Source organism: Penicillium canariense, assembly GCF_028826845.1.
Source record: "Penicillium canariense strain IBT 26290 chromosome Unknown utg000004l_segment0_segment0, whole genome shotgun sequence".
In the NCBI taxonomy this organism is placed as follows: Eukaryota; Fungi; Ascomycota; class Eurotiomycetes; order Eurotiales; family Aspergillaceae; genus Penicillium; species Penicillium canariense.
Genome location: NW_026622731.1, coordinates 3,425,371 through 3,439,544, shown reverse-complemented (window position 1 = coordinate 3,439,544; position 14,174 = coordinate 3,425,371). Strand labels below are relative to the sequence as shown.

General features: G+C 53.4%; 5 protein-coding genes across 5 annotated transcripts; 1 reads left to right on the top strand and 4 right to left on the bottom strand.

The window, feature by feature from the left end:
• Positions 1-162: 162 nt before the first annotated feature.
• Positions 163-1,310, bottom strand: N7482_007544 (uncharacterized protein; the record flags this gene model as incomplete). Its single annotated transcript, XM_056689669.1, has 2 exons — positions 163-1,164; positions 1,227-1,310. 2 exons carry the CDS (start codon positions 1,308-1,310, stop codon positions 163-165), a joined length of 1,086 nt encoding a protein of 361 aa, XP_056542098.1.
• An 861-nt stretch (positions 1,311-2,171) lies between these two features.
• On the bottom strand, positions 2,172-3,606 carry N7482_007543 (DMT family transporter; the record flags this gene model as incomplete). The annotated part of the gene is made up of 2 exons (XM_056689668.1): positions 2,172-3,134; positions 3,238-3,606. 2 exons carry the CDS (start codon positions 3,604-3,606, stop codon positions 2,172-2,174), a joined length of 1,332 nt encoding a protein of 443 aa, XP_056542097.1.
• Positions 3,607-4,475: 869 nt separating this feature from the next.
• N7482_007542 (lytic polysaccharide monooxygenase auxiliary activity family 9 protein) lies at positions 4,476-5,484 on the bottom strand (the record flags this gene model as incomplete). Its single annotated transcript, XM_056689667.1, has 3 exons — positions 4,476-4,794; positions 4,852-5,095; positions 5,154-5,484. The coding sequence occupies 3 exons, from the start codon at positions 5,482-5,484 to the stop codon at positions 4,476-4,478; spliced, it is 894 nt and encodes a 297-aa protein (XP_056542096.1).
• A 1,892-nt stretch (positions 5,485-7,376) lies between these two features.
• N7482_007541 (UTP25 family protein) lies at positions 7,377-9,683 on the bottom strand (the record flags this gene model as incomplete). Its single annotated transcript, XM_056689666.1, has 4 exons — positions 7,377-8,292; positions 8,350-8,927; positions 8,988-9,528; positions 9,580-9,683. 4 exons carry the CDS (start codon positions 9,681-9,683, stop codon positions 7,377-7,379), a joined length of 2,139 nt encoding a protein of 712 aa, XP_056542095.1.
• A 247-nt stretch (positions 9,684-9,930) lies between these two features.
• N7482_007540 (eukaryotic translation initiation factor 3 subunit F) lies at positions 9,931-11,086 on the top strand (the record flags this gene model as incomplete). Its single annotated transcript, XM_056689665.1, has 3 exons — positions 9,931-10,032; positions 10,099-10,811; positions 10,867-11,086. 3 exons carry the CDS (start codon positions 9,931-9,933, stop codon positions 11,084-11,086), a joined length of 1,035 nt encoding a protein of 344 aa, XP_056542094.1.
• Positions 11,087-14,174: the final 3,088 nt, after the last annotated feature.

The following is a 14,174-nucleotide window of genomic DNA, read 5'->3' as shown; positions in this document are numbered from 1 at the left end:
AAACTAAAACCGAGCCAAATACAACGGCCAAAAGGATGGGTATCACCAAGTAAAAGCAAGCATCACGCCACACCTCCTCAACCCAAAGGTTGAGTTTCCGGTGGACCCCCAAAGCAGTCCCGTCCAGTCCAGTCCAGTCCCTCCGAACTGGTCTTCTCCTATTTACGCCATAATTGCCAATCTAGGCCCGGCCCTCCTCACCGGCGACTCCTCCCCAAGCTCCTCCAACGCCCTCAACCAGACGCCGTCAACGTCAAGCCCTAGCTCCTTAAGAGCACCCAGCGGCACCCCCCGTCGCGAACACATAACAGCCCGCAACTGATCCCTCAAAACCCCCGCATCCCGACACAAATCCCCCTCAATCACCCCCCTCGCCGCAACATCACACCTCGCCGTAACCGCCAACTCAAACTCCTCCAGCCCCCGCACATTCAGCAGCGGCAACAACCACGGCTCCTTCAGCACCAGCGGGATGCGTTGGCCCGCCACAAGCACGGCCCCGCCGCCCGTCACCGTGCCCGTGAACCGGCCAAGGTCAATGCTGAGCTTCAGTGCCCGCAGGGCAGGCAGTGACGCGACCGCCGCCCAGAACTGCAGCCAGAGCACGTCGCTGTGCGTATGCGCGTAGATGGAGCCTTTGTGGTCTTGGCCTGTCAGGGGAGTCCAGACGGGCATCCACTGCACGGTCAGCCGGCGGATGGAGGATAGTGCGGCGCGGGGCACGCTCTGTGCGAAGGCAATGAAGGTGTAGAGGTCGTCGACGTCGAAGGTGGACTGTGCGTAGAGCGTGGTCGCGGCCTCGGCGTGGATGGCGCGGCAGGTGCGCAGGAGCGCGACATTGCCGTCGCTCAGGCTGGATGGGAGCTGGGCGTGCGTGTGCGGGTACAGCAGTCCGTCGGAGTGGCCTTGGACCCGGCTGTCAGACACGCGCCAGCGCGCGGGCGTCGTCGGGCAGCAGTGGCGGTGCTGGGTGAGCGAGGGCGACGCGGAGTTGCAGCGGACGTGGCGCACTTTGTCCTTCACTGTGACGAGGTGCAGGGTGTCGGCGCCGAAGACGAAGCCCCAGATCATATGGCGGATCTCGGGGGGAGGCGGGTGAGGAGGGAGCAGGAGGTCTGGGGGTTGCTTGGGGTGGAGGGGGAGAGGGACGGGGAGGGGCTGTTGCTGGAGGATGAGGATGGTAAGGATGGGGCGCAGATCTTGCGGTCGTGGATCAGGTCGCGGACGGTGTCTTTCCAGCGTTGGCCGGTAGCGTAGTAGTGCCAGATGGAGTAGGGGTCGCGGACGACCCAGGCGTCGAAGTGGCGCATGTTGGCGATTGGCTTTTGTGGCGGTCGAATGTATCGATGTATATCTCTGGCCGGGATTCTCGAGGATTTTGCGAGCTCGTCACTGGTCCATGCAGAGGGAATGTAGTACAGAGTATGTACTCGGTATAGCAGGATCGCAGTAGAGTATCAAGCCTCGATATTGTCGCATCCGATCGCGGCCCGAAGAGCCAATTGACCAGCAACCAGCAGCTAGCAATACCAAAGACAATAGAGCCGAAAATCCGGGGGAAACCCACTCGAAAATTGGGGCCGGCGGGCCTTTTATGGAGTCGCTGGCGTGATCCACCTCAGGCGTGAGATGTACATCCAAAGCGTCCTTTTTCCACATCGGCTGGCATATCCACGGCTGCAGCCGTCTCGCCAATGATAAGCCTCGGGCGATCCCGGGGGCCAAGGGGTGCAACCTTATGACGTCGGGCGAAGATGCGTGGTGGATGGATGCGGTATAGGCGGACGGCCGGGAGCAGTGTGCTCCGGCATTGGCTGCATTGACTGCATTGGCTGCATTGGATCGACTGGATCAACAAACAGGTGAGAGACAGTAAGAATGCATGTGCAAGATGGCTCGGACCGAGTTCTGCAGCTAGGCAGGTTGGGAGCCTGGAATGGAATGATAGTCAGTGGTACGAAGTACTGTTCATAAGCATAATAGTCATAGCCATACTCATAGTCATAAGGACAGTATAAGATACTAAAATGTACACGACCTCGTGCATTGACCCATCAGATGGGCGACGCTCTTCAAGGCCTCCCCCCCCACAACGGTCAAACTCAATGCACTCCACCCGCAGCTCTTCACCACTCCGCGGCCGCTCTCACGCTGATCTCCGCGATCGAGACTCACTCCCGTGCAGCCACCTCCGCCTCCTCGTCATCCCCATCCTTGAACCGCCCATCATCTTCACCATCACCATCACCTTCCTCTGTCTTGGCCGGATGCTCCGCCTGGTGCTCCTCCTGCGCAACCGCGACATAAACCGCACATGCCAGGATCAGCACCGACCCTGCCCAGCTCACCGGCGCGAGCGTACTGCCCCAAACGACCTTGTCATAGAACAAGGCAAACAGCATCTGCGTAAACACCATGTTCGTCGCCTTCGAGCCCTGGCTCGAAGACCGGGACCCCCGCACACAAGCCGGCGGCACATAGCTCAGCCCCGCCGTGAGCAGGAACTGCAGCAGAAACCCGCACACGCCCAGCCCGGTCAACAGGCTCCATTCCGTGACGGTCGACGGCAGCCGGAACGGCACCCCGGGTAGCACGGCCATGGCGACTACCGATATCACCGTCGTGACGCTGGAGAAATAAGTCACCGAGACGAGCGGGTGCGCGCGTCGGCCGATCATCCGGATAGACGTGTAGGCGCCCGCACCGCCGAGCACGCCCACGGACGCGACAATCGTCGCTAGCACGTGGTGGTAGGTGTCCGCATCGTCGGGGCTCTCGTCGTCGGCCGTTGTGCCGGCGCCGTCGCGCTTCGAGAACGGCCGCGCGATGAGCACGACGCCGATCAGCGAGACAATGGCTGCGAGCTGCTGCCGCCGTGAGAAGGTTTCACCGGGGATGAGCAGGGAGCACGCGTAGCAGGTCAGGATCGGGGCGAGGAAGGTGATCACCGTCGCCTCAGAGAGCGGCAGGTACTGCACAGAGTAGTATAATCCGTAGACGCCGAGGAAGCCGGAGACTGCTCGGAGGAGGAGCAGCTTGAGGACTGGGCGGGTGCCGAACGGCGCGGGCACCTTGGCGTACCACATGTAGAGGTAGCATGCCACGGCTGTGATGGACATGCGGGCGAAGAGCACCTAGCAGAATGACTTGTTAGTTATAACTCGACTCCGCTGGGGATGCAGCATATCTCAAATCACCACGATCAAATCCGTCATGAACCTGCGACACCAAACGTACCTGGAACGGGTGCATCGAGCTATGAATCTCCAGAAGTTGAGTCATGACATTCATACTGGCCCCAAACATCTGTGCCATCAGCACCAAGAACATGCCCTTATTCTGCAGCCAAAACACCCTCAGCTTGGCCCGCCACGCCGTGCGGGGCCGCGCTGCCTCCGCTGCGACATCCTCGTCCTCGTCGATCGGCCTAGGCTCGTACCGCACGAGCTGGTCGTAGGGTGGCTGGCTGGTGTCATCGCGGTAGGGCTGCTCAATTGGCAGGGGTGCATCGGGGTGGTCGGCATCGGTGGTGAGAGGCTGGCTTCGACTGGGATGGGCGATCTGCGGGACGGATGGTGTCTCCGGCAGCGATGGTGGATGTGGCATGTCCGGCTTGCCGTATCAGCGTCTCTTTTGTCTTTATCTATAGGCGAGCTCTATAAATGCAATACATAGGGAAGAAAATGAGAGACAGAGAAGGAAAAGAGGCCGTTGGAGACGGATGGTGCTGCACAGCAGAGCGGAGAATCATGGGGAAGAAAAAATAGTTTGGATTGCGGAGTGGAGCGGAGCCGGATTGACCCGCTAACCGGCTCTGGGCTGACTATCCTGCGAACGAGTGAGTGCTCGAGGGATGCGACCTGTGTTATACGCACGAGATCGTAATCGAGTCAGCGATCGGATGAGTGCGCATATAGTTTTGTACGCTATCTTTTAGTGGGGGGCGCTAATGCGTAGATTGGTTTTTATCAGATGCAATGAATGGCGGCTGTCTGTGCGCGGCTCTCCGCACTCGCCATCTTTCCCGTCGATCGGCTCAACAGATTCCTCTTTAATCGAATTCATATATCTAGACTAATAACACTTCTTTTCCCTTTCTGAATTCTGGGTCCAAAAACTCTTTCTGCTCCACAGTGGGCAGGCCTTAGACTGTGTTATTAGCTATTCTATCTTACTCATGTATTTGAGAGCATACTTCCTCACTGTATGCTAGGAAAATCACTTGATATTGAGAGTGCCCCTCCAAGGGTCACAGCGAAGCTATGGACAAGAGTAAAGCTAACATCACTTAGATACTTTCTATCCGAGCGCCATAAGCTTAATTGAAACACTTTCAGGAGTTTCGGGATGCTCTAAAAAACATGCGCCTTGGTTCTGTCCACCCAGGATACTATTAACTCAAAGAGGGCACACAGGAATCTTGGGAAATACAAGCGGCCCCCAATACAGTTTAGCAATTAAATTTGTTATGGCCATTAGGCATGGCAGTGGATGGCAGATCTCTTGCTGTGCGTGCCGCAAGTGAATTTGTTCCAAGCTTCAGGCGTGGCTGATGAGATGGACGAGCTAATCGAGGATGAGCTGGCAGGGTAGGATGCCCCGCTGCTGCTGCCTCCGCTCCAGGTATCATCACCAATCGGAGTGTCTGCAATGTCTGATTCAATTTGATCGGCCGAGTCCGTCCAAAGATTAAGGCCATTGAACAACGTCATGTTGTCAGTGTAAAGACCCGGGATCTGATAAGTGATACTTGGAGAGCCGTTGCCAGTGCCGCTGACCTTGATCTGAGCGCAGCTGAATAGTCTGATCAGAGAATATATCTCACGGGGAAAGGGCCGCAGCGGAACCTACCTGTAGAAAAATTCGGCCTCATTGTTCTGCGCGCCATGGAGTCCAACGTGTTCAGCACGGACGAGATACTCGCCAGCCGGGGTATTTTCGGGAATCTGGAACTCAAACTGCGACAGGCCGTATGCACACCAAGCATCTGTGGTGAGGTCACCGTTATCGTCACAAATGGTTGTTTCCCAGATCTTGAACCAGTCGCCATCACCTTCATACTCCTGAACCTTGCCTGTGGGCGCCTTGGACATATCTGAGGTAGATGATTCAGTTAGCACTCTGCATATTAACGATGCAAAATGTAGACGTACAAACTTGACCAGGTCCAGGGTGTGCAATACTGCCGTCGTAGAAGAGCTTCATGGCAATGGTATCACCAGCAGCAACATCCGCGACCTCGGTCTTTGCGGCATTGCTGAAAGAGCCTAGGTTACAACGGAAATCGCTGTCACTGGGAGTCAGGTTGTCGTATGTCGAGGTGAACTTGGTGGGCATATAGCACTTGTCGCGAGTAGTCTGGCGAATGTACTGCCAGTCCTCGGAAACCTCATTGTTCAACACAAGCTTGCTGAAAATGTAGTGCGCCGAAGCGGAGTGGGCCAGCACACCGGCGGTAGCAATGAAAGTGGCAAAATGCTTCATGTTGATCAAGAAACAAAAGAGGGAACAGCACAAGCAATTAATGAAAGACTTACTGCCAGCAGTATTTGGGTTAAACAGAAAGAATGCGATACTGTTCAGATCACTTTCGCCAGGCTACGGAGAACCCTGGCTATTTATATTCATGCCCAGTATGCATATTTTTCTCCGTTTGTGTCTCTCATGCCAAGGAGCCTAAGCCCAGAAACCCCCTTGAAACAATTTATATCGAACTACCTAGTTGTCTGATAATGTAGGTATAACAGTGGGGTATCTGGCCTATGCCATTGCCAAGGAGTTTCATAACATGCACCAATTATAAAGCGTGGGCCATACCGCACACACTTTCTATTCCAGTATGATCTAGTATTGTCACCGGTGCTTATGAACGACTAGTATCCTAGGGAAATATATGCGGTATCACGGTCTATGGGTGAGTCCTAGAACATAGGATATGAAGAAGATTGCACAACATGATGTCCAAATACAGGAAGAGGATGTTAAAATGGAATTTATGAGAGTTTAAAGTGGACTTCATTGGGAGTACTTCAAAAAAACCCGGCCAGATACTCTAGCTAGACGATTGCAAGCTTCAAACAATGACTTCAGTAATTTGGGATGTTCGAATTGGGCTACGGTGGCCCTATGAATATCCTGAATTCATTCTGGCTGTGCTGCACGCAAATAAATGGACTCGTAGCATTGTTCTTTTCTGGGATTTCGGGAACTTCAAACTTCCCAAATGCCGGACATGATTAGCCTGTTTCAGCGTAAGACAGTATTTCTGCCAGGCTGGGAGAGATAAGAAGCCAAGCCAAGCCCGGTACTTATGTAATTTTTGGTAGGGACATAGTTAGTTAGTTAACTAACTAATGTTATGTCATTCAAGGAGTCATTCCCTCAAGGTGATATTCTGGTGGCCAAGTACCACGGGCACTCCACCCCACTCCACATCAATGCCACGAAAATCATTATTAGCGCGCTATCTAAGATCTTGGCCACGGCATGACCCACAAGCAGTGAACTATTACCTATTGAAGAGGGGCAACACTCGATGGCAGTCTGGTAGAATAGGAGATAGTGGATATCCAGTTTTTCCGAGGAACAATCCTTGCATGACTGTTTTTGCTTCTATGTTCAATTCATCCATGCCGAAACAATACCTAGAATTACCCCCGACGGACGGCAATAAGTATACTTTCCCTCCAGGTTCTCTGCGTAATTTTTACGCTCTTGCAGTGTACCATGTTGCCATATGCCTATAGGCCCACACTGTGGTAACGAAAAGTCTACCTATGCCCTTTGAAGCATATGCGCTGCGTGGATCGGAAATCCATGCTGCGAGAACTGGTGATCTAGTCTTCCTGGATGGGCTACGAGAAGGCTCCGTTCAGACATTTCTCGACTCGGGGCAGGGACAGGCTGTCACCACTGCTTCCGTCGAGCAGCTCACCTCCGCTCATGATTACATTCATCTTGATGATGTGTCGACCATCATGGGTCTGTGGCTTAGGATACTGTGGAGAAATATTCTTTCTCCACAGGCAACCGATGGGTATCTGTTCATGGTGCAAGATCTTCTTGGACTCTTAAAGGTCTTGGGGGGTCAAGATGGTGGATTAAAAGGGTGTCTGTGTTTATATAAGTCTTAACAAAATAGGAATATTAACGTTTATGTCTCGTGCCTTGCAATCACAATCTAGCCATCGAAGGGATTGTAGGTGCTCTTGAGGGTAGCGCCGCACTGTGGTACGTCCACTGTTACAAGCCAAAACCAAGAATTTGCTAATGTTTCTCCCCTTGGTGAGGAAAATCATGATATATAGATGCATATGAATTACATTCTGCCAAGATGGACTTGACTACCGGTAATTACTCATCCGGACAGGCATATTCTATACAAAAGTAAAGGTATCACCACCCTTCTCGCGCAGCATATTGCCAACTCTCGAAGTTCCAACAACACGCTCCAGCTTTAGCACATCCCACTTCGAGAACAGTGCTCGGACACCGCCTTCCGCAGCCTCGACCACAGCAGCAGGGTCCAGCCCCAAGTATCCCACGATCTCACCATAGAACGTTGGGTTCTCAGGCAATCCATACATGATAATCCGGCGAACACCACGAATTTGGTAGCGGCGGAAATGGTGCGCGCGCTCGGTGTACAGTAACACCGAGTGGCGGCCATTCATGAAGTGGCTGCGCGCACGGCTGACGTCCCGCGCCTCGGCGTACTCAGAGATCGCACCGAACGAGACATTCGTTGTCTGCGCAGAGGTGGCGAAGTGGTTGCGCACGCGGACGAAGTCGAGGTATGACGGAATGAAGATAAGAGTGCCTGCGCCGTCCTTGCCGCGGCCGTTGGCAATGTTCTTGACGAGCGTGGAGAGGATTGTCGTGGTGAAATGCTTGAACCGGGCGTCCGGGTCCTTCGCGGGGGAGATGCTGTCGATGCGGGAGAAGGTCTGCTTGACTGAGACCGGGAGCGGGAGCTCAGTGATAGCGCCGGCGTAGGTTGGCGTGAATTTGATGCGGCCGGAGGCGTTCTGCATCTGCGCTGAGAAGAGCGAGTTGATTTCGGGGGTGATGTGGGAGGCCAGGACAATGGTTTGTCGGACATAGCGCGCATGGTTGTCGAGGTACCAGTTGCGTACGCGGCTGAAGTCACAGCCGTGGGCTTCTTTGGGCTGCAGGTTGAGGTGCTGGAAGATGTAGGAGACGTGGTCCCAGTTTTGCATGAGGAGCGCGTCGGCGTGGTCGACGACGACGACTTCTATGGAGGAAAGGAAATCATAGTCTCGCTTTTTGGCACTGTGAAGGGTTAGCGGTGCTTGGATTGGTCACTTGGAAGGGTAAGAAAAGACTGACTCGGATTGGTCCATGATCGTCCGCAGGCCGAGTGGACTGGCCAAGATCACGTCAGAGTTGTAGAATTGCGCAAAGTATTTGACCGTCTTGCGGGTGAACTTAAGTCCCATTCGGAACATATCATCGTCGTTACCGCCGAACAGCTCGCGAAAATCCTCGGTCTTGTTCTCCCATCCTGCATCCTCGGGGGCAGAGAACGTATCCATGAATCGCTTCTTGTTCTCCTGCTGCTCAACCTGGTAAAACCGAGTGATTGCATTGACTGCCCGCACACAGGCTTGGCGAGTCGGGAGAATGTACAGGACCTTCGGGCGAGTGAAGCCTTGGTCGCGGCATTCGATGTCGGTGTCAGGGTCCTTCGCCAGGCGGGCATTGTTCTTGAGCACCTGGTCTCGGGTTTTGATAAGGTGGCTAACTGTGTGGAGAGCCATAATGTCATGCATGTCTTCTGCGGTGGATGCGGTACGCGCGCCGTAGAGAACGTCCTGGTAGTCGAATATATACGGGGCAATCTGTTGGGCGGAGCCAGTGATAGTGGGCAGGAGCTCTGCAGCACGAGGCTTTAACTTGTTTTTGAGCTGAATTTGTTCATTTTTAGCAGATGCGTTCCCATGATTGTTTCTCAGTATGAAACCTACCTTCAGGTTGGCAGTGCTCTTCATCGCTGGAAGTAGTACTGCCTTCTCGGAACCTTCCACCTCCGGGATAGATTGCACCAGCCGCAGCCCGTCCACCTCCTTCTTCGCTGAGGTCCATTTATTCGACTCGATAGATTGAATCTTTTGAGAAAGATCGTTTCCTTCAAGGGCATTGAAGTGCTTCTCGAACGGCCCCATAACGTCATCATCATCGTCCACTTCCTGGGCTTCCTCCTCATCGTCGGACGGAGCTTGGTCTTGCAAAGCATCGTTGGCTTGCTCATCATCTTCGTCAACTGCGATGGTGCGTGGAGCCTCGTCCTTCTTAATATCACTAGCAAGCTTTCTCTTTTTCCGAGCTGGCCCCTTCGAGTCGGAGTTGGCGTTCAGCAGCTGGAGTAGTTCGTTATACGGACGGCCGGTGTTCTCCCCATCTTCGTCGCTGCTAGAAGAAGCATCGTCCATCATGGTATCTTCTCCCATATCAATGACCTCTTCTTTCCGATTGCTCGGCGCATCGGCGCCGGATAATTCGTCCGACCTGTATTGTAGTTAGCTTCCCTTCCATTCGCGCGCTCAACGGTTGACTGACTCCACCTCCTGCAGCCGCGACGACGCAAAGTCATTTCTTCTGCCAGTACCACGGCCTCTCCGGCCTCTCATGAAACGACCACCGCGTCCTCGTGGGGGAGCCATTGCGCAGTGAAACGTTAAGTTGAAAGTGCGGAGATCTTTTTTTTGCGGTTGCAAAAGTGACCGGGTGGGCTTATCTTATCTTAGCGCGAAAATTCCCACACACAAAGAGAATCGGCGGAATCAGCGCGGGCTCTCCACTTTCCTCGCTGGAAAAATTGTCCCTCCGAAGTCGAGTCTGCCGTTTGGAGAGTCTCAGCCTCTCATCACCTCCAATTCCAACCTCCTCGCCCTCCCCTCCCCATCCACCATGGCCGAAGATTCCTTCCTGCACCTCGCCCGCCCCCTTGGCCCGGTCTCTGTGGGGACCGCTCCGACCACTGCCCCTCTTAACGTGGTCATCCAGCCGCAGGTACGATCAAAGCAAAGCATATATCCCCTAGAGGGGCAATCTCTAACCTCTCTTCGTCGGATTTAGGCCATCTTCTCCATTCTTGACCACTCGCTGCGCCGTAACGCCGACCAGGAACGTGTCATCGGTACCCTGCTGGGAACACGATCGGAGGATGGAGGTGAGGTCGAAGTGCGCTCCGCGTTCGCCGTGGGCCACTCTGAGGCCGAGGACCAGGTCGAGGTCGACATGGAGTACCACAAGCAGATGCTCGCCCTGCACCTGAAGGCCAACCCGCGCGAAGTTCTCGTCGGTTGGTATGCCACCGCCTCCGAGCTGAACACTTTCTCCGCCTTGATCCAGAACTTCTACAGCGGCCAGGGCGACGGCACATGGCCCCACCCCGCCGTCCACTTGACCGTGTCTACTGAGGCCGGCAAGGACCTCGAGACCCGGGCCTACATCTCCGCCCCCGTTGGTGTCACCGCTGAACGGGCTGCCGACAGCGCCGCTTTCATTCCCGTCCCCTACGAGCTCCGATACGGCGAGGCCGACAAGAGCGGTCTTGAGGCTATTGCCAACGCCAAGGATGTTGAGGAGCGCTCCACCAGCGTGATGACCGACGTTGAGGCGCTCGAGCGCGCGATTGAGGAGGTTCTGGGTATGATTGACCGTGTATCGCGATATGTCGAGTCGGTCATTGACGAGGAGACCCCCGCCTCCACTGCCATGGGTCAGTTCCTGCTGAACGCCCTGGCTCTGGCTCCCAAGGTCGAGCCCGCGGACGTTGAGCGGGACTTGTACGTTTCATCTTATGAACCCCGATTGAGACCGCTTTTTACTGACTCCCTGCAGCAACAACCACATCCAGGACGTTCTGGTCGTCTCATACCTGGCCAACACCATCCGCACACAGATGGAGCTGTCCAACCGGCTAGCAACCGCCCAACTCACCCTTGGCGGCGGCGAGGCCACCGGTACTACTGGCGAGGGCAACCAGCGCAACCAGCGCGGCGGCAAGGGTGGCCGCCAGCAGCGCCAGGAGCGCGCTGCCCCCGAGGAGGCCCGCGCATAAAGGGGCATAACGACGGAGAAATGATGCATGATGTGACCGATTTTCCCGTGGAGCTACAACCTTATCCGTTGATGTTTCTTATGTCTCGTTTTCTTCCCTGTTCCGACTTTTGGGTTCGCTTTCTCGTTTGTTTCTATCTACCATTGTTCATTCCCCTTTATTATCTCCTCCACTCCTATGCTCTTCCTCCTCTCCACCGTTTCTTTTCCTTTGCGAGACAGGAAAGAAAAAGTTCGAGCACACAGCATTTGCCCCCGCATTTCTGTCTCTCCGCAGGCTCTCTGACGCCCAGACAGTTCTGGTCAGAAAAACAAAAAAGCAATGTGGCGTATCGGAGTCGATCTGGCTTTGTTCAGATAGAGTCGGCTGTTTGGAGGCTGAGACGATGGAGTACTGCACGAGGCAGATTTGGTCTGCCGCTGAAGACACGTCGAGAGTCAGGATAACCCGGGCAGTTTAGACCCGGTTTTCACGAAGTCGCATCTTACCAGGCGCGGCGTTTAGTCATGATGAAATGGACATAAAAACGCTAGAGCCTGAGCTGTGCTTTTCGTATATCGTAGATTGTTCTTCAATGAGGAGATGGAATGCTCGCTGCCGATCACTCAGACATACCTAATGGTAGTTACTTAGAGTGCCGTGGGTGCTTGGTTCAACTGTTGAAGGGAATTACCGGCACCAATCCTCCTATATGTAATGGAATCAATCGTCATCACCGTATTGGCTGCGGGCAAAAACTGTTTCCCTCGTCTGGATGGATCAATCTACGTGGTCCCTTGACGCACTCCACTCTGCCGGTCGGTAAGCTTGACCAGTAGCACAGATGTAGGCCTTCCTTCCCGTTCTCCTCACTCATCTTCCACCTTCCCTTCGAATCTCTATAATCACTTTTAGCGCCATACGGCTTGTTTCCTACTCTTTAGCAAGAAGCATGGACTTTCAATGCCAACCATAGTATCAATTTCGGGCTCGATATCCAAAACATCCACAATATCAAACCAAGTTACCTCGTAGGTCGGCGTTGGAAATCTTACACTTCAAGGATTCAGGTCATTCATGCCCATTTTGGCTACGGTGACGGCCGACAATGTGAATCCAATTATATTGGTCCAAGTGGAGAACCTCGGTGCCGTATTTCCAATCAACGGCGAATATGCCGTCAAAGTTCCTGGTTTAATTCCAACGGTGCCGTTTTGTGCGCCTCGATAGTCTAGGTGTTGCTGTGGGCTGGCGAAAAGGACATCCTGCTTCTTTGATAGCAAAACCGGCTGGTGGGTAAGCTATTCAGTTATTGGCAACGTGGTGAGCCTTTTTTCTCAGCGGGCAGGGGATATTCGTCTACGACTTAGAAAAGTTCCTCCCCCGGCGCTCACCGTGTTTAGTACCGCTCAATAAAACGGGTGGCCGAACAGCTGTCCTCCAAATTGGCTGTTGGACATCGGTAATATGCTTGTGTGTGCGTATCTAGCTATGCTTGAATTCGGCTTAGAAGATGGGGCAGGGAACAGAAATACCCGAAGTGGGACTATATTAAAGATGAACGAGTCATTGTCGCTGCACTTGTCATCGAAGCGAGAGAACCCAGGGCCCTTGATCACGCTAGAGACTTCTAATGGAAGCGTGGGGCTGCACATCGTCTACAGCTTGCTCTTATCGACCATGTGTTCAAGTACTTAGAAGAGCTTTGCATCGTTTGCCCATGCTTTCTGCTCCCTCTTCCTGCTGGGATGCAAGGTGAGGACACTCTCCCTTGCAACGAGAACCCTTTTCCACCATTGGGACTGCTCTTTTGGGCAATTATCCGATGTACAGAATGAACCAAGTCTATCAATAATACCTTGGTATTCCACCGATGAAGCCCCGTATGGAAGCATCCAGGTATCCTTTGAGAAGCTGGTGCACATTATTCGCTCCAACCTCCAGACCCATTTTCTGTCTGTGTGGATGGAATCGGCCTGCTTATAGTGCCACATATTCAAGGAAATGCAAGGTTGAATTCTATGGACTGCTGTCGGGCATGTCCTAACAGCAGAATAGTTACCTCTTCATTGGCGCTTGAGGAAATGCTACCATACCAGACTTTTACAGAGCCGCTCCTTGCCATCCATTTTTTACACGGGTCCGAGACCAACGACACTGTTTTCAAACCGCTCAGACAGTTCATAATATGCCGCTAAATCTTGGCGCTCGCACATAGCGGAAGTAGACGGAAGAGGTGTCTTCCGACCTAGCCTATCTAGACTCATACATACTATACCCCAGTGTTCTTGGAGGAATAGCCTTGGACAAAGAAAAATTGTATCTACTATGAGCGAGTCGACGGGAAGCTTGAACTCAACGGTCACTATCACAAGGTGATCCGGAGTGCCCCAGCACGAAGAGACCGAAATTCACATTATCTTATGCACGCCAATACGTCTCACCAAGATCTCTTATTTAGGCGAACATTCGGACCTCTTGCTCCCCGTACTTGCCGAGTTATTGTATCCTATTTAAGGACAAGCAGGAGCGAGTATTGCGATCATTTTAGAGCAAGAGCCGTCTAGTTCGGACAAACGCAGGGACAGAACACCCGCTTCAGTGGCAGGCCTTCGAGCATTAGGGAGAAAGATCGCTTAGTTCAAAGGACTCCTTATTGAACTATGCGTACGACGAAGCCAAAAGATGCAAGTTCACGATGATCATTGCTGGATGACATTGACATAGAAAATACAAGAACTATCGCCACGGTGCTAATCAAGAGGCCTACTTCGCCACGTGCTCAAGAAAGGCCATGGCTTCTTATCGAAATCCACAGATGTGCTCTGTATAGACTTTCCGCAGAAGTCTTAGTCTGGTTTAGCGGATTTACATTGGGGAGGCGGGTTCCACGTTATGCTTCCACCTACCTGCCAATCATCACCCTCTGCAAGTGGAAACTCGGAAGTTTGCGGCTAGGATGGATCTTCTGCGGGCCCGCTACCCGCGGTAATTTCTAGACTATTTAGTCGGGCAGCCCAGGCCTATTTTCTTCGATAAGACCCTCGACTCCCTTCATATTCTACTCCACATTCTAAAATTAATTCGAACGTAGTCCCCCAGCAATAAA